Below are 18,766 nucleotides of genomic sequence, written 5' to 3' on the forward strand. Positions count from 1 at the left end.
TTCTTTAGTCAGAGTGTGGTGAATCTGTGCAACTCATTGCCACAGAAGGCTGTGGAGGTTGTCAATGGATATTTTTAAGGCAGAGATTGATAGGTTCTTGATTAGTACAGGTGTTAGGGGTCATGGGGAGGAGAATGGGGTTAGGAGGAAGAGATAGATCAGCCATGATTGAATGGCAGAGTAGACTTGTTGGGCCGAATGGCCTAATTCTGCTCCTATCACATTAACTTATGAACAGCTCTGTAACAGAGGACTCTCTGATTTACAAACTGTTGCCATGGACACATTGGTAGACAGATATTTCCAAGCTTTCATGTTTCCATGCTGCATCTTTCAATCAATTCAATTGGCAAAGGAACCTTCCCAACATCTCGGCAAACATTTAATTCCTCAAAAACTGCAAGAAGCATATGATCCAATTAGCTTCCACATTATTGCTTGTGGCACCTCGCTGTGTGTTCATTAGCCAAGATGATGACTTCTGCAACAATAATGGGACTTCAGGAGATATGTTATTGCTTTACACAAAAAAGCGATTCATAAATACCTACGCTTATTAGAATGTTTCGATGGAATAATACAGGTCCACCACAGATGTTCTGGCACCCTTGGCTCAAGAGCCTTGCCATATTATCCGTTTTGCCAGAACGGTGGTCATGGCCTCGGGGGGGGGGGGGCAAGGTCAGCCACGGAAGTCGGATATGGGAATGGATCTGCCAGCTCTGGCCAGGCCAGAGTTCCAGAGCCCCAGCCGCAGGTGGCAAATTCGACCCATGGAGTCATAGAGTTATAACAGTGTGGAAACAGGCCCTTCGGCCCAACTCGCCCAACAATGTCCCAGCTACACTAGTCTCACTTGCCTACACTTGGTCCATAACCCTCCAAACCTGTCCTATCCATATACCTGTCCAACTGTTTCTTACAACGATGGGATAGTCCCAGCTTCAACTACCTCTTCTGGCAGCTTGTTCCATACACCCACCACTCTCTGTGTGAAAAAGTTACCCCCTCAGATTCCTATTAAATCTTTTCCCCTTCACCTTGAACCTATGTCCTCTGGTCCTCGATTCCCCTACTCTAGGTAAAAGACTTTGTGCATCTACCCGATCTATTCCTCTCATGATTTTGCATACCTCTACAAGATCTCTCCTCATCCTCCTGCGCTCCAGGGAATAGAGACCCAGCCTACTCAACCTCTCCCTATAGCTCACACCCTCTAGTCCTGGCAACATCCTCATAAAGCCTTACAGCTCCAGAGACGGGTTTGATCCTGACTACGGGTGCACACTGTATGGAGTTTGTACGTTCTCCTCATGACCTGCGTGGGTTTTCTCCGGGATCTCCGGTTTCATCCCACACTCCAAAGACATGCAGGTTTGTAAGTTAATTGGCTTGGTTCAATTGTAAATTGTCCCTGGTGCGTGTAGATTAGTGCTGATGTACGGAGATCGCTGGTCGGCGCAGACTCGGTGGGCGAAAAGGCCTGTACCTCTAAGCTAAACTAAACAAAAAAAAAGTAGAGCAATAGACAATAGGTGCAGGAGGGGGCCATTCGGCCCTTCGAGCCAGCACCGCCATTCAATGTGATCATGGCTGATCATTCTCAATCAGTACCCCGTTCCTGCCTTCTCCCCAAACCCCCTGACTCCGCTATCCTTAAGAGTTCTATCCAGCAAAGGTGAAGATACAGAGCGCAGAAGGTAGTTCTCAGCATTGTAGTGCACCAGTTCCATAGACAAAGTCCAATGGGGTAGAGGTGAATTGGACAGTGCCCTAGCTTATGGAAGGACCGTTCAGAAGCCTGAGGACAGAGGGGCGATGGACTGGGCTGCAACCACAACTCTCTGCAATTTCTTACGGGATTGAAAAGAGAGTGTTCCAGTACTAACTCTGACCCATGCCCCTGTGCGGCAGGGGCTCTCAACTAAATAAGTGTAGCATTACATTTATTCTTCCACCGTGCAAATGACCACAGTGCAAAATAAGGTGTTTAACCAGAACGGCCCACCCCAAGTTCCACAACGGATGGGAAGCTCTGGATTTTAATCTTCCAAAGGTCAGTGTAAATATTTTCACAAGCAGGTGTTTGATGCCAGATGGAATGGGCTTACGGAAATCTGTCCATTATTGTAAAATCAGCTTCAAATATATCGGACGGTTGCATTCAATTCTAAAAATAATTGAATCCTTAAAACCTCGCTGCGGTCAATACAGAAAAGAAGATTATTAACTCGTCCCAATTTTGCCCAGTTGCTGCATCGGGGATTTGGCGGCAAGCACATGAATGGAAAATCACGAGTCAAGAGGGTTTCAATTGTCATATAGAAACATAGAAAATAGGTGCATGAGTAGGCCATTCGGCCCTTCGAGCCTGCACCGCCATTGAATATGATCATGGCTGATCATCCAACTCAGTATCCCGTTCCTGCCTTCTCTCCATACCCCCTGATCCCTTTAGCCACAAGGGCCACATCTAACTCCCTCTTAAATATAGCCAATGAACTGGCCTCAACTACCTTCTGTGGCAGAGAATTCCACAGATTCACCACTCTCTGTGTGAAAAAAAACGTTCTCATCTCGGTCCTAAAAGACTTCCCCCTTATCCTTAAATTGTGACCCCTTGTTCTGGACTTCCCCAACATCGGGAACAATCTTCCTGCATCTAGCCTGTCCAATCCCTTAAGAATTTTGTAAGTTTCTATAAGATCTCCCCTCAATCTTCTAAATTCCAGCGAGTATAAGCCGAGTCTATCCAGTCTTTCTTCATATGAAAGTCCTGCCATCCCAGGGATCAATCTGGTGAAGCTTCTCTGTACTCCCTCTATGGCAAGAATGTCTTTCCTCAGATTAGGAGACCAAAACTGTACGCAATACTCCAGGTGTGGTCTCACCAATGCCCTGTACAACTACTAATGCACTGAAAACAGAACAATGAGTTTCTTACTTGCAGCAGCATAACAGGCCAGTCAACACAATACACATAGATAACACAATGAACCAGAGAGAGGTCAATGAATTAAGGAAAACAATAATAGCACAAAACAAAAGGCCAAAGTCCCAAACACAACCAAGAAAGTCCGTAGTTTGTGGAAACTAGGAACTGCAGATGCTGGTTTACAGAAATGTACACTAAGTGCTGCAGTAACTCAGTGAGTCTGACAGCATCTTTGCAGAACATGGACAGGGGACGAAACAAGGAGACAGCTCTCGGACACCTCCACGTACCCAGCCCTTGACCGACCTCAAAGACGAACACCAGGCCATCATCTCCCAGACTGTTGCTGATCTCATCACCTCTGACGATCTGCCCTCCACAGCCTCCAACCTTTTCCTTCCCCATATTTCCCACTTCTACCTCCTCCCCAAAGTCCACAAACAGGACTGCCCTGGCAGACGTATTGTTGCTGCCTGCTCCTGCCCCACTGAACTCATGACCACATGCCTTCATGTCATCCTATCCCACTAAAAATGGTCTGAAGGACGCCGACCCAAGAACACCACCTATCGCCCTTTGTAGCTTAGTTGGTGTTTGCACTGTTCAAGGGCCTATTGGTTTTTGCGAATGCATTCAAGAGAGAGCTGGATAGAGCTCTTAAGGATAGCGGAGTCAGGGGGTATGGGGAGAAGGCAGGAACGAGGTACTGATTGAGAATGATCAGCCATGATCACATTGAATGGCGATGCTGGCTCGAAGGGCCAATGGCCTCCTCCTGCACCTATTGTCTATTGTCTAAGAAGCTGCTCCTGGACCTGGGGGTCACGGTTTTCAGACTCCTGTACCTTCTTCCCGATGGCAGGAGCGAGATGAGAACGTGGCCAGGGTGGTGTGGGTCCTTGATGATGCTGGCCGCCATTTTGTGGCAGCGCCTTTTATAGATCCCTTCGATGGTGGGGAGGTCAGCACCTGCGATGGATCGTCTATTCCCAACCAAAGCAAATATTTAGTTCCAATAATGACTGTTCCCATCACTCCCTAGTTAAAATAAATAACCTCTCTTAACACGTTACCCTGATCTTAGAAAGGTCCACGCCCACTGACAAAAATATACAACTTCTCACAGGAATAGTTATATTGGTTTTCTATTTTGGTTTTTCAAATGTGGGTGCCCAGGCAGACCTGAGATTAAGGGACTGGTGGCTTGCTTTAATTAAATGTTTTTTCTCTCCCAGACCAGCGCGATGATTATATTGGTTCCCTCTCCTATATTCCTCAGACTGAGTTTAGAAACTTCAATAAACTTCTGAGTCAGTGGTTAAGAAATGGGTTTAGAGTTCACTCAGCTTTAAAAAATGCTTTTCCTTTTTATTTATAGAAAGTGACAGGGTGGCAAACTACACAGTGGTGAGGCCCACAGATTCCCAGCTACAAGTTGTGTTTTAAACATGGATAGGAAAGGTTTAGAAGGGATATGGACCAAACATGGGACTAGTGTAGGTGGGGCATCTTTAGATTTTTTTAGATTTAGAGATACAGCGCGGAAACAGGCCCTTCGATCCACCGAGTCCGCGCCGCCCAGCGATCCCCGCACGTTAACACTATTCTACACACACTAGGGACAATTTTTACATATTACCCAGTCAATTAACCTACATACCTGTACGTCTTTGGAGTGTGGGAGGAAACCGAAGATCTCGGAGAAAACCCACGCAGGTCACGGGGAGAACGTACAAACTCCGTACAGACGACGCCCGCAGTCAGGATCGAACCTGAGTCTCCGGCGCTGCATTCGCTGTAAGGCAGCAACTCTACCGCTGCGCCACCGTGGTTGGCATGGGCAAGTTGGGCAGAAGGACTTGGTTCTGCGCTGTACGACTTTATGACAGTGGTCAGGTGGCACAGCGGGTAGAGCCGCTGGGTCACAGCGCCAGTGACCAGGGTTCGATCCTGACCTCGGGCCCTGTCTGCGTGTGGAGTTCGCACGTTCTACTTGTGACCGCATGGGTTTTCTCCGGGTGCTCCGGTTTCCTCCCACATCCCAAAGACGTGCGGGTTTGTAGGTTAATTGGCCTCAATAAATAGCCCCTAGTGTGTAGGGAGAGGATGGGAAAGTGAGATAACTTAGAACTAGTGAGAACGGGCAACTGATGGTCGGCTTGGACTTGGTGGGCCGAAGGACCCGTTCCCATGCTGTATCTCGAAACTAAAATGAACTACACTGCCTGCACATAATCCACATCCGCTCTTTCCCTGCGTATCCATGTGCCTATCTAAAAGCCTCTTAAACTCCGTCTCCTCCACCACGATGGCCCATCCACGCTAGTCCCACCTTCCTGCGTTTGGCCCGTATTCCTCTAAACCTTTCCTATTCATGTGCCTGTCGAAATGTCTTTTACATGTGCTTATGGTATCTGCCTCAACTACATCCTCTGGCAGCCTGATCGATACACACACCGCCCTGTGTGGAGAAAGTTACTCCTCGGGTTCCTATTAAATCTTGCACTCCCACTTTAATCCCATGGCCTCTGGTTCTTGAAGCACCTATTACCTGCCACACTTTGTCCTGCCCCTCCTCCCTCCCAGCTTTCCACCCACCCCCGCAATCAGACTGAAGGGTCTCGGCCCGAAACGTCACCTACCCACGTTCTCCAGAGATGCTGCCTGACCCGCTGAGCACTCTGTCATTTTGTGTAAGCTACTCTATAGTTCAAACACTCTCAGAGTGAGGGAGTTCATTCATATGAAACATACCCACGGTAAGAAGCGCTTGGCTGAGAATTATGAACCCACTACTGCAGAATGACCAACCACTAATCCTTCCTTTGTGGAGATTGGCATCTTCTAAAAATCAAAAGGGGCCCTAACTCTGCCTCCTCAAAGATGTTTATCTACAAGGTCCGAGTTTTTGTTCTGGGTTATACAAAAAATGATCAATTCAGTTCCTTGGCAACACCACACTCCATTTACACAGATTCTTGGCTTCCCAGGCCCAATATTTTCAAATAATTAATTCCATGCTAACAGGAAAATCATTCAAGAGCATCAAGACTTGTACAATCGATCTGAAAGCATCCGTCAGACGGAACGGTGATAACTCCACGTATTCAAATACTTGTGTTTGTGGCGCTCTCTGACCCTAACAACAAACTAAACCATCGAGTTACTCCAGCACTTTGTGTCTATCTTCGGTATGAATCAGCATCTGCAGTTCCTTTCTCAACAAACTGGCATGCCTCAACACCAGCCTCTTGTGTATCTCCCAACACATAAGGAGCATTAGATGGCTCTGGGCCTTGTACTCGCTGGAGTTTAGAAGAATGAGGGGTACCACTGCCCCACCCCTTTTCCCCACCGTCGGCAACTTTACCGTCGGCTACCTAGACCATGAGACAGAGTTTCATTCGTGCTTGTTCGATAGAGAGGTTTTAGCCAGAGCAGTACATCTCTGGCCAAGCGCTCCCTCACGTGCCCTAATACTGCCTTCTTTGGTATAGTGTATATATGCAAAGAGGTCCTTCTGCAGTTGTACAGGGCCCTAGTGAGACCGCACCTGGAGTACTGTGTGCAGTTTTGGTCTCCAAATTTGAGGAAGGATATTCTTGCTATTGAGGGTGTGCAGCGTAGGTTTACTAGGTTAATTCCCGGAATGGCGGGACTGTCGTATGTTGAAAGACTGGAGCGACTAGGCTTGTATACACTGGAATTTAGAAGGATGAGAGGGGATCTTAGGATGAGAGGGAAACATATATGATTATTAAGGGGTTGGACACGTTAGAGGCAGGAAGCATGTTCCCAATGTTGGGGGAGTCCAGAACCAGGGGCCAGTTTCAGAATAAGGGGTAGGCCATTTAGAACAGAGATGGGGAAAAGCTTTTTCAGTCAGAGAGTTGTAAATCTGTGGAACTCTCTGCTTCAGAAGGCAGTGGAGGCCAATTCTCTGAATGCATTCAAGAGAGAGCTAGATAGAGCTCTTAAGGATAGCGGAGTCAGGGGGTATGGGGAGAAGGAGGAAACGGGGTACTGATTGAGAATGATCAGCCATGATCACATTGAATGCTGGTGCTGGCTCAAAGGGCCGAATGGCCTACTCCTGCACCTATTGTCTAGGACGCAGCAGTGGAGTTGCTGCCTTACAGTGCCAGAAACCCAGGTTCGTCTTTGGGAGTTTGTACGTTCTCCCAGTGCCCGCGTCGGCTTTCTCTGGGTGCTCCGGTTTCGTCCCTCATTCCAAAAGGCTTGCGGCTTTTTTAGGTTAATTGGCTTCACTAAATTGCCCCGAGTGTGTAGGATGTGAAAGTTTGAGCATGGGTGATGGATGGTCGGCGAAGATTCGGTGGGCCCAAATGGCCCGTTTCCACGCTGTAACTCAAAACGAAACTCAAAGAAATGTCCAATTTTGCAGCCCCGCAAAGCGAGCTTGAAAGCATTACCACAAGGGCTACCTAAATGTAACAGTGAGAGGGACAAAGAAGGGGCAAGTTTTACACAGAGGGTGGCGGGTGCCTGGAATGGCAGCATGTCTGGCACAGATTTTGTGGACCAAAATGTTGTTCTCATGCTGTGGATCTGTGGAATCTGTTCACCAGTGGAGCTCATTGCCACAGAGGGCTGTGGAGGCCAAGTCAGTGGATATTTTTAAGGCAGAGATAGACAAATTCTTGATTAGAACGGGTGTCAAGAGTTGTGGGGGGAAGGCAGGAAAATGGGATTAGGAGGCAGAGATCAGCCATGATTGAATGGCGGAGTAGACTCGATGGGCCGAATGGCCCAATTCCACTCCTATAACTTGAGAACTTGTGCTGTACAGTTCTGCCTTCTCCGTTCATTATGTACACCAACTCTCCAGTGCGCGATGACTCGATATCAGACACTGCATCTTTTAATGTTGTAAGGACAGCCACCTACTCTTTTTGCAAACCTCTACACTCGTTGCTTCAACAAAGAAATGCCATCCCCTTAAGCCACCGCCATTCAGTGCAATCTTCTCAAAGTATAGATTAGGGAGAAAACCCAGGCCTTAGCAAAACATAACAGATGGAAAGTTTTTCAACCCGTACTTAAAAATAAACTGCGGAGAATTCAGGGATTTAAAGTTATGTTTTTTCAGAATTCAGTTTTGGTTCAGAACTTTCTCTTTGTTTCAAGTCAAGTCAAGTTTATTTGTCACATACACATACACGATGTGCAGTGAAATGAAAGTGGCAATGCCTGTGGATTGTGCAAAAAAAGAATTACAGTTACAGCATATAAATTAAAGTTAATATAGAGAAGACAAAATTTAGTCCCTGGAGTTCTGGAGGCACATCACTTGAATCAGGCCGAGAACAGTGTCCTGCCAACTCAAAGTAAGTGGGCCGGTGGGTAAGGCTTTAGATTCAGTGTTTGGGAGGGAAACGGGAAGGAATTTCTAGTGAGGGAAGAATTTAGAAACTTGGAAAAGGGCACCAAAGCAGAGTTGTTGGCAAAATTAATCAGTGAGTAGTCAATGAGGGCAGGGCTTACAAATGTAATCTTCAGTCCGAGTCAGGGTTGGGCGGCACGGTGCCGCAGCGATAGAGCTGCCACCTTACAGCCTCAGGAACCCAGGCTCGAGTCTGAACGGGAGTGCTGTCTGTACGGAGTTTGCACGCTCTCCATATGACCGGGTGCTCCGGTCTCCTCCCACACTCCAAAGACGTACAGGTTTGTAGGATAATTGGCTTCTGTAAATTGTAAACTGTCGCCAGTGTGTAGGATCGTGCTGTCTACGAGCTGATCGCTGGGCCACGCGGACTTCGTGGGTCGAAGAGCCTGTAGCCGTGCTGTATCTTTAATTAGTTTAGAGATACAGCCCTAAAACTCCGGGATGTCCATGATCCAGGATAAGAATTCCTGCATTCCCTCCCCTCCCCAGTCATTCTACCATTTCCACTGTTCGCATCTCCGTATTCCTTTCGTTAGCCCAGCCAACAATGGGCCATTGTGGGCTCAACCCTGAGGTCATCCGTAGCCGGCCCTGGTTTGTTCTGGCCTTCTCTCACCTCCAGTCCCCCCCCGCCCCACCCCACTTCCATCTTTCAGTCTGAAGAAGGGTCCCGACCTGAAACGTCACCTATTCTTCCTTTTCTCCAGAGATGCTGCCTGACCTGCTGAGTTACTCCAGTATTTTGTGTCTATCCCGAATGGGACAGGTTTAAAGGGATACGGGCCAAACGTGAGTAGGTGGGACTAGTGTAGATGAGGCATGTTGGTTGGCGTGCACAAGTTGGGCCAAAGTCTATTTTAGTTTAGTATTGTCACGTGTACCGAGGTACAGTGAAAAGCTTTTTGCCTCGTGCTATCCAGTTAGCGGATGTGTAAGACGACACATGATTATAATCAAGTCTTCCACAGTGTACAGACACAGGATAAAGGGGACGTTTAGTGCAAGATAAAGTCCAATGAAGTCCGATTAAAGATAGTCCTGGGATCTTCAATGAGGTAGATGGGAGGTCAGGTCCGCTCTCTAGTTGGTGATAGGATGGTTCAGTTGCTTCTTAACAGCTGGAAAGAAACAGTCCCTGAATCTGGAGGTGTGCGTTTTCGCACTTCTTGCCTGATGGGAGAGGGGAGAAGAGGGAGTGGTCCTTGATTGCACTGGCAGCCTTGACCAAGGGCCTGTTTGACTCTACGACTCTATCCATGTCCCTCCAGCGTTTGGTTAAGGCATACACTTGTTCGAAAACGAATAACATTTTTCCCTGTCAAAATTCAGCAGAAACGTGGCCCCCTTCCTGCACAAGACGAGGCTTCAGCTGCTCTCTGCTGCTGAAGATGAGTGTAAAAGGTAATGAAGCAGGCTCCACAGTTTGAGGGTTTGAGCTTCTCTCTCTGGCAGACTTGGTTCATTAGGCTCCCAACAAGTCTGTTTCCAATTGGCAAGCCTGCTGCATATTTTTTAAATTAGTTCTCTCCCTTTTCATTAGAAACGCACAGAAACACGCTTACACACACACAAATACAAAGCACAAGCCTTCTCCACGAGTCTGAAGTTGCAGCCTATATAATCATTACTGCCAGCCGTTCTGGCCTCTGAAGGTTTCTACATCGAGCTTCTTTTCCACCCTCAAGATGGAAATATTCTGCTCTGTTTTACATCTGAACATTGCACAGCAAAATGTATCTCCCGGTATCTCACTGAGCTGCCAGGCAATGATTCGCAGTGCAAACTCCACTCGGTAAATCCTGCATCTGCTGGTCTCTCACCAGCAGTACCATAATTCTTAGAGTGTTAATTATTTTATCATCGTGACTGCTGTTTCTGTAACACAGCTGGCATTATAATTCACAAAGCGCTGAGTAAGTTCATTCTTCGGCTGCTACCGCGGGTACAGTAATGAAGGTACTTGCTCTCACTACTCCAACAGCACGGCACGGTGGCGCAGCGGTAGAGTTGCTACCAGTGACCCGGGTGCGATCCCGACCTCGGGTGCTGTCTGTGTGGAGTTTGCAACCCGTGACCCCGTGGGTTTCGTCCGGGTGCTCCGGTTTCCTCCCACATCCCAAAGACATGCGGGTTTGTAGGTTAGTTGGCCCTCTGTTAATTGTACGTTGTCCCAAGTTTGCAAGGAGTGGATGAAAACAGAAAAGAGTAGAGCGCAGGAACTGGCCATTCGGTCACAATGTTTGTGCCGAACATGATGCCAAGTTAAGTAGGAAAATAACTGCAGATGCTGTTACAAATCGAAGGTATCACAAAATGATGGAGTAACTCAACGGGTCAGGCAACATCTCTGGAGAGAAGGAATGGGTGACGTTTCAGGTCGAGACCCTTCTTCAGACTCACAGTCCTTGCGAGAGGCAATGCCCCAGACAGAACACCTTTGGCTGAGGGGAGTCCTGATAGAAGTATATAAAATTATGAGAGGCACAGATGGGATAGACAGTCAGAACCTTTCTCCTGGGATGGAAATATTTAGGTGTAAATTCATCATTTTCACGTACCGGGGTACAGTGAAAAGCTATGTTTTGCATGCGATCCAAACAGATCAAATGATACTACACATAAATACAATCAAGCCAAACTCAAGTACAGTAGGTAGAGTGAAGGTGAAGATGCAGAGTGCAGATTATAATCCTCAGCATTGTAGCGCATCAGTTCCAGAGGCAAAATATTAGATATGTAAAAAGGAAAATGTACAAATGAAAAGATTAGTGAAGACAAATGTAGATCCCTTACAATCAGAGACAGGGAGGTGGTCCCAGAAATCGAGGATACATTGGTGTAGGAGAATAACTGCAGATGCTGGTACAAATCGAAGGTATCACAAAATGCTGGAGAAACTCTGAAGAAGGGTCGCGACCCGAAATGTCACCCATTCATTCTCTCCTGAGATGCTGCCTGACCCGATGAGTTACTCCAGCATTTTGTGATACCTTCGAGGATACCTTGGTGATCATTTTCCAATGTTCTCTCGACTGGACAATGTTCTCTCGGTTGGACACGTTAGAGGCAGGAAACATGTTCCCAATGTTGGGAGAGTCCAGAACAAGGGGCCACAGTTTAAGAATAAGGGGTAGGCCATTTAGAACTGAGATGAGGAAAAACTTTTTCAGTCAGAGTTGTGAATCTGTGGAATTCTCTGCCTCAGAAGGCAGTGGAGGCCAATTCTCTGAATGCATTCAAGAGAGGGCTAGATAGAGCTCTTAAGGATAGCGGAGTCAGGGGGTATGGGGAGAAGGCAGGGACGGGGTACTGATTGAGAATGATCAGCCATGATCACATTTAATGGCGGTGCTGGCTCGAAAGGCCGAACGGCCTCATCCTGCACCTATTGCCTATTGACTCTGGACTGGAGGGTAGCCCATGGAACTCCACATTATAAGAAAGGAGGCAGAGAAAACGGGAAATTACATGGTAGAAAAATGTTTAACATTGAAGGAAAATTAGAAAACAATCTGAACTATCCCTATCCTGTTGGAATGTTAGGCCGAGGGACCTGTTTCCGTGCTGTCTGACTCGAGGCTATTTAGCTCCTCGCACCCTCTCCGCCTACATCGGACATAGAACAGTACAGCACAGGAACAGGCCCTTCAGCCCACAATGTCTTGGCCGAGCACGAGTCCTAATTTGTGGAAGGACATCCTTGTAATTGAGGCAGTGCAGCGTAGGTTCACGAGATTGATCCCTGGGATGGCGGGACTGTCATATGAGGAAAGATTGAAAAGACTAGGTTTGTATTCACTGGAGTTTAGAAGGATGAAAGGGGATCTTATAGAAACATATAAAATTATAAAAGGACTGGACAAGCCATGCAGGAAAAATGTTCCAAATGTTGGGCGAGTCCAGAACCAGGGGTCACAGCCTTAGAATAAAGGGGAGGCCATTTAAAACTGAGGTGAGAAGGAACTTTTTCACCCAGAGAGTTGTGAATTTGTGGAATTCTCTGCCACAGAGGGCAGTGGAAGCAAATCACTGGATGGATTTAAGAGAGAGTTAGATAGAGCTCTAGGGGCTAGTGGAATCAAGGGATATAGGGAGAAGGCAGGCACGGGTTATTGATTGTGGACGATCAGCCATGATATCAAAGGGCCGAATGGCCTCCTCCTGCACCTATTTTCTATATTTCTATGCCAAGACCAACTCTTATCTGCCTGCACACAATCCATGCCCCTCCCTTTCCTGCACATACATGTAGCTATCCAAACGTTTCTTAAGTGCCTCTTTAAAGTCCCTTCAATGTTCAATAGCATTACTGCCGATCTTTCACCTCAGCTCCCCTTTCCTTCACTAATATTCTTTCCTCGATCTCCTTAATCCAAAATATTATGCAGTCCATAACTCACCCTCTTCAGTAGAGCAGTTTGATGATTCCCTATGCTCTGGGTGAAGAATTGTCTTCTCCTATGGAAAGCCAATGGTTTTTCTAAGACCCCTGGTTTTAAGATACACCGATCGTGGAAAGCATAGTCCCTGCATCTTGTCAGTCGAGCCCCAGAAGAACGTTTGCACGTTTCGATGAGATCACCACTCATTCTACTCAACTCCAAGAATATAAAAGTGAGGGGGGGGAAAGATTTATTATTAGATAGCTGAGGGGCAGCTTTTGCACTCCGAGGGTGGCGGGTGTATGGAACGAGCGGCCAGAGGGGGCAGTTGAGACAGGTACTATAACAACATTTTAAAGACATTTGGACAGTTACATGGTAGTTTGTTAGTTTAGTCTATTGTCAGGCGTACCGAGGTGCAGTGTAACGTTCTTGCATGCTAACCAGTCAGCGGAAAGTCAATACATGATTACAATTGAGCTGTCCACAGTGTACAGATACGTCACAAAGGGAATAACATTTGGTGCAAGGTAAAGTAAGAAATGCTGCTGTTGGAGTAGAGGTTTAAAAGAGTGGAGTGATTGCAGATCCACACACAAAGCGTCGCCTGGTTTGGGCGCCATAGGACAGGTTTAGAGGGATATGGGCCAAACGCGGGCAGGTGGAACTAGTGTAGATGGGGCATGTTGGTCGGCGTGGGCAAGTTCGGCCGAAGGGCCTGTTTTCATGCTGTATGGCTGCCCTCTCCGCCGATGCTGCCTGACCCCGCTGAGTTACTCCAGCACTTTGTGTCTTTTTTCTTTTGTAAACCCGCATCTGTAGTTCCTTGTGTCTGGGAGTTCCTCCAGCACCTCCTTGTGCACTGCAGAAACAGGCGGACAAGGAAATCCCATCTAAACAAAATAAAAATGTACAGACACACACACACCAAAAGAGACATCAGTGTTGACATGTTTGTATTGCATGCCACAGTGATTTATTACTGGGAGAACATCAAGAGGCAGCTTGGCCATAGGGTGATAACTACAAACAAACATCCTTGGGGGATATGGCTTACCTGACTTGCCCACGCCGGCTCTCCCAAAGACAGCCAGCTTCACCTCAGCGCTCTTAGCCATGGTACAGTGTATGACAGGGGAGATATCGATCAGCCAGCAAAACGCTCAGCAGTAGAAACGACAGCAATCCGAGCCCAAGCCAATCCTCACCATCTCATTCCCTCTGGAGCACCACCCTGTGCGTGGGATGGGGGGGGGGGGGGGAGAGAGAGGTGAGAGTTACTTTAACATTTGCACCAACACACGCAGCCAACAACGAGGAGAACTCGCTCACTGTCAGAGTGGGGTCGGTCAGTGTAGCAATGAGTGAGTGAGAAGCAAGCCTTGCACTTCAAAGGGGGAATGTCGGTCTGTGGGAATGTCTCTCTCTGGGTTTCCATTCGCTGCAGCGGGGGCTGAAATATGACTGGGGAGGAGAGCTGGCACATTGTAACAGGGGGGGTTGCACTTCACAAGGTGCGTTGCAACCAAACACACTCGCCCCCCCCCCCCCCCCCCCCCTTGCAATGTCCGAGGTGGCAGTGGGCTCGGGAGACTGTGGTGTATTCTATACTCAACCCAGCGCTCAACTCTGCAACCGGCGGCTCAGAGCACAACTGTTTGCAAGGGTTGCGACACATGCAATACTGTTTGTTTGTTTGTTTGTTTGTTTGTTTGCAAGCGTTGCGACTCATTGCAATAAATACCCCGGCAGATTCTTTGCAGAGGTTGCGCGACTTCATGCAATACCCCGGCAGATTACAACTCATGCAATACCCCGGCAGATTGTTTGCAGGGGTTCCAACTCATGCAATACCCCGGCAGATTTGCAACTCATGCAATACCCCAGCAGATTGTTTGCAGTGCAGCGGCTGAGACTCAATGCAGTGCAGTGGCTGAGACTCAATGCAGTGCAGTATCCTTGTGCAGGCGTTTGCAAAAGCTGAGGCTGGGGGTCCACTCACCCCCTCCACTCACCATGTGAGGCACGGCGCTCCGAACAAACAAACAAACAAACAAACGCACACACCGGGCGGTGCCGCTGCAACAACACAGTCCCCGGCAGGATTCCGTGCACACACCACACACAGCCTCTCTGGCGGATTGCAAAGGGAGGGTTGTTTTGCAATGGGACTGTAGGCGTGTGCGTGAGGAGGGGGCGAGCTGCCAGCCAGCCAGCCAGCCAGTGATCCGGCCACTCACGGGAGAAGCGGCGCTCGATACACTGCAGACAGTCGCTACAACACTCCCACCCGGCCGCCCACAACACGCGGACCGGAGTCCGGGCAAAACGCGGACTGGATACGAGGGGCATTGCCTCTGATCACTCCAGCCTCAGAGTTGGGAGGCAACGAGGTCGACAGCAAGGGATAAAATGTGCCCTCGTTTTTAATCTTACTTCCACGAGATCACTTGTGTCTCTAGATGTTCAACCTTAGCTTCACAACACAGAAATGTAGAACTACAATGCTAGTTTCCAAAACAAACAAAAAAAGACTCAAAGTGCTGGAGTAACTCAGGGGGGTCAGGCAGCATCTGTGGAGAACGCGAATAGGTGACGTTTTGGATCAGGGTTCTTCTTCAGACTGAACTGTACAGCACTGTTGTGGCATTGTGTATAGCATGGACATTGTGGCCACAATGTCCATGCTATACACAATGCCACAACAAACCAACCTCCTCTGCCTGCACATACAGAGTGGAAACTGGCCCTTCGGCCCAACTTGCCCACACCAACCAACATGCCCCATCTACACTAGTCCCTCTACATATCCCTCTATACCTGCCCTATCCATGTGCCTATCTAAATGTTTGTTAAACATTGCCTATTCTACCTCTGGCAGCTCGTTCCATACACTCACCACCCTTTGTGTAAAGAAAGTTACCTCTCGGGTTCCTCTTAAACCTCCCGGGGATCGCTGGTGGGTACGCACTCGATGGGTCGAAGGGCCTGTTTCCGCGCTGTGTCTCACTAAACACTAAACTACACCCACTTCTAAAACCATCAGGACAGAAAGGTGTCGAGCCACCCATTGCCTGTGGGAGTTCACTGCCCACAATTCAAGCAAATTGACTGGCTCTTTCTGATTAGGATGAGTCAAATTTTGTTAATGATGGAACATGGATTGTATTTTTAAAAAGTAAGACTGCTTAATCAAAAGAATCTCATGGAATGTACACACAGAAACCAACAAAGCTGCAGTAAATCTATTGTCCGTCAGAAGGTGCAGAAGAGGTTTACCAGAATGCTGCCTGGATTCGAGGGTATTAGCTACAAAGGTTAGACAGACTTGGATTGTTTTATCTGGAACACCAGATCTGATGAAAGTATACACAGTAAAGCTAGGAGAGGCACAGATAGGGTAGACAGTCAGAGCCTTTTGTCCAGGGTGGAAATGTCAAAAACAAGATCACAGCTTTTAGGCGAGAGGGGAAAAGTTTAAAGGAAATGTGCAGGAGGAGGTTTTATTTAACGCAGAGAGTGGTGGGGGCCTGGAACCTTCTTTCGGATGTGGTGGTGGAGGCAGATATCTCTCCGGATTTGACTCCTCGTTTCCCTTTCGTCTCCTTTTCATCCCAAGCCTTTGTCCGCCCATCTGCCAATCAACAACCCCTTGCCCACCTGTCACCTCTCTTTTCCAGCTTTCTCCCCCCCCTCCCCCCCAACCACAGTCGGCCTGAGGTAAGGTCCCGACCCGAAAGGTCGCCCGTCCACTCCCTGCACAGATGCTGCTTGACCCGCTGAGTTCCTCCAGCACTTTGTGTTTTACACAAGATTCCAGCACCTGCAGTTCCTGGAGCCCACCACGTTATAATGCCTGGATTTTGTAGTTGTGGCTTCCCGCTGGATTGCCACAGGAGCACTTTGAAGAATCTTCCACAACTGGGAGGAAGCCACTCTCAAAGCTAGGGCAGGTCAGAGTATTCCCTGTATCCCACGCGCTTTACTAACAATTGCAGCTTCCCGTGAGGCAGCTGAATTAGCCAAATATTACTGCGATCTTGTTCAGCAATAACTGCATTCTAAAGGTGTTCCATTAACTCAATAGTGTAGCGACCATAGAGAATGGTCCAGGTCGTCGAACCCTCGGATTGGCCAGCGAGGTCACGTGTGAACGCGATCATGGGGATTGGTCCAGGGAGCGACATCGCTGATTAGCCAGCGATGTCATGTGCGCGTTTGGGCCCGAAATAGCCAGTTCGGCGAAGTCTTCGAAGAAGACAGTAAGTTTTTGATGGTTGTCCTTTACCTTGTTGTTTAACTCTGTATTCGAATATTGCGGCTGCAATAAACTTCCTTTACCACCAACAAGTTTTCGGACTTGCCATATTGGTGACCCTGACGTGATCTGGACGATCACCGACTAAGCAGGAACCCGACGCCTCGTTGACGATGACCACACCGGAGTTAAGCGCGGAAAGCGTTCACCTTCCGTTGTTTTGGACGCACGCACCGCAAGCTTGGTTTATCCACACCGAAGCTCAATTTCACATAAAGAAGATATCGGACGAATCCACGATGTACTACTACCTCGTCAGCGCTCTATCGCCGGACACGACCAAGCGCGTGATGCGGTTCATCGTGAATCCACCTGCGGAAAGCAAGTACGAGGCCATGAAGAAAGTATTACTGCGAATCTTCGGGTTTAATAAGCATGGTGGTGCGGCAAGACTTCTGCACCTACCGGATCTTGGAGACCAACTGCCTTCCGTCCTCATGTCCGAAATGATGATGCTAGCCGGTGAGCATACGGATTGCCCTATGTTCGAACAGGCATTCCGCGAGAGACTTCCTGAGGATGTCCGACTGCTGCTCACGGATTGTTCTTTTAAGGACCCCGAAGCATATGCAGCGAGAGCGGACGCGCTCATAGCGGCAAAAAACAAGGCAAGCGGTTCGATCAACAAGGTCTCGACATCAGTGACCACGCCACAGCGACGGCAAGATGGCGCCACGTCTCCCGCCAATTCTCCGAAAGCCCGCCAAAAAGATCCGCACAAGCGCGGCTGGTGCTATTATCACCTACGATGGGGTAGCGAATCCCGCAACTGCCGTTTGCCTTGTACCTTCGCGGGAAATGCCTCGGCCGATCGTACATAGGGGCAGTTACGATTGGCCAGAACCGGCGCCTCTATGTCCATGATCGATTCACGGACACAGAATTTTTGGTGGACACGGGAGCCATCGTCAGCATAGTGCCGCCGACCGACCTCGAAACCAGATCGGGTAAGACAGGTCCCACCCTCATCGCGGTTAATGGCAGCCCAATTCGCACTTTCGGTATACGGAAGATGTCCCTTGTGTTAGACCTCCGCACGTACGAATGGCCATTCATCATAGCCGACGTCAAACAAGTGATCCTGGGCGCAGATTTTCTCTGGGCTTTTTCACTGGTCCCTGATGTCCGCGGTAACGACCTCCGACCCTCCGCCGAAGATGAGCACGTCGCTCCGACAATCGCCTCCTCGCCCAGCCCTACTGTCCAGGCCGTCGTCGCGTCCCCCGACTCGTACGCTGAGATTCTGGCAGAGTTTCCAGAGCTGCTCATTCAACGTTTTGACACGCCTTCGGCCAAGCACGGCGTGGTCCATCACATCCGCACCGAAGGCCCTCCCGTTTTCGCTCGGGCCAGGAGACTACCGCCAGACAAACTGGTGGTGGCACGGGCGGAGTTCAGGAAGATGGAGGAAATGGGAATTGTCCGTCAGTCTGACAGCCCGTGGGCCTCGCCGTTACATATGGTCTCCAAGGCATCTGGGGGGTGGAGACCATGTGGCGATTATCGGCGTCTCAATGCTGTCACCACGGCTGATCGCTACCCCATACCGCACCTACAGGACTTTTCATCTGGGCTGGAAGGAGCGGTGGTGTTTTCCAAAATCGATTTGGTGCGAGGATACCACCAGATCCCGGTGCGACCGGAGGACATACAGAAAACTGCAACGATTACTCCGTTCGGGTTGTTTGAATGGTTGCGTATGCCTTTCGGTTTAAAGAACGCGG

General features: G+C 48.7%; 1 protein-coding gene across 4 annotated transcripts in view; it reads right to left on the reverse strand.

The window, feature by feature from the left end:
* rerg (RAS-like, estrogen-regulated, growth inhibitor) overlaps positions 1-18,766 on the reverse strand; it is a 56,588-nt gene that overhangs the window by 25,702 nt on the left and 12,120 nt on the right. The window contains exons 1-2 of one of the 4 annotated variants that reach the window (XM_078419926.1): positions 14,792-14,951; positions 13,782-13,958 (exon numbers count right to left, since the gene is read on the reverse strand). In XM_078419926.1, coding sequence (XP_078276052.1) covers positions 13,782-13,842 — 61 coding nt within the window. In that variant the 5' untranslated portion in view covers positions 13,843-13,958; positions 14,792-14,951. Of the gene's footprint in view, positions 1-13,781; positions 13,959-14,726; positions 14,952-18,766 lie in introns of those variants that run through there. The other 3 variants (XM_078419923.1, XM_078419925.1, XM_078419924.1) reach the window with 3 other exon arrangements.

Source organism: Rhinoraja longicauda, chromosome 23, assembly GCF_053455715.1.
Source record: "Rhinoraja longicauda isolate Sanriku21f chromosome 23, sRhiLon1.1, whole genome shotgun sequence".
NCBI lineage: Eukaryota > Metazoa > Chordata > Chondrichthyes > Rajiformes > Arhynchobatidae > Rhinoraja > Rhinoraja longicauda.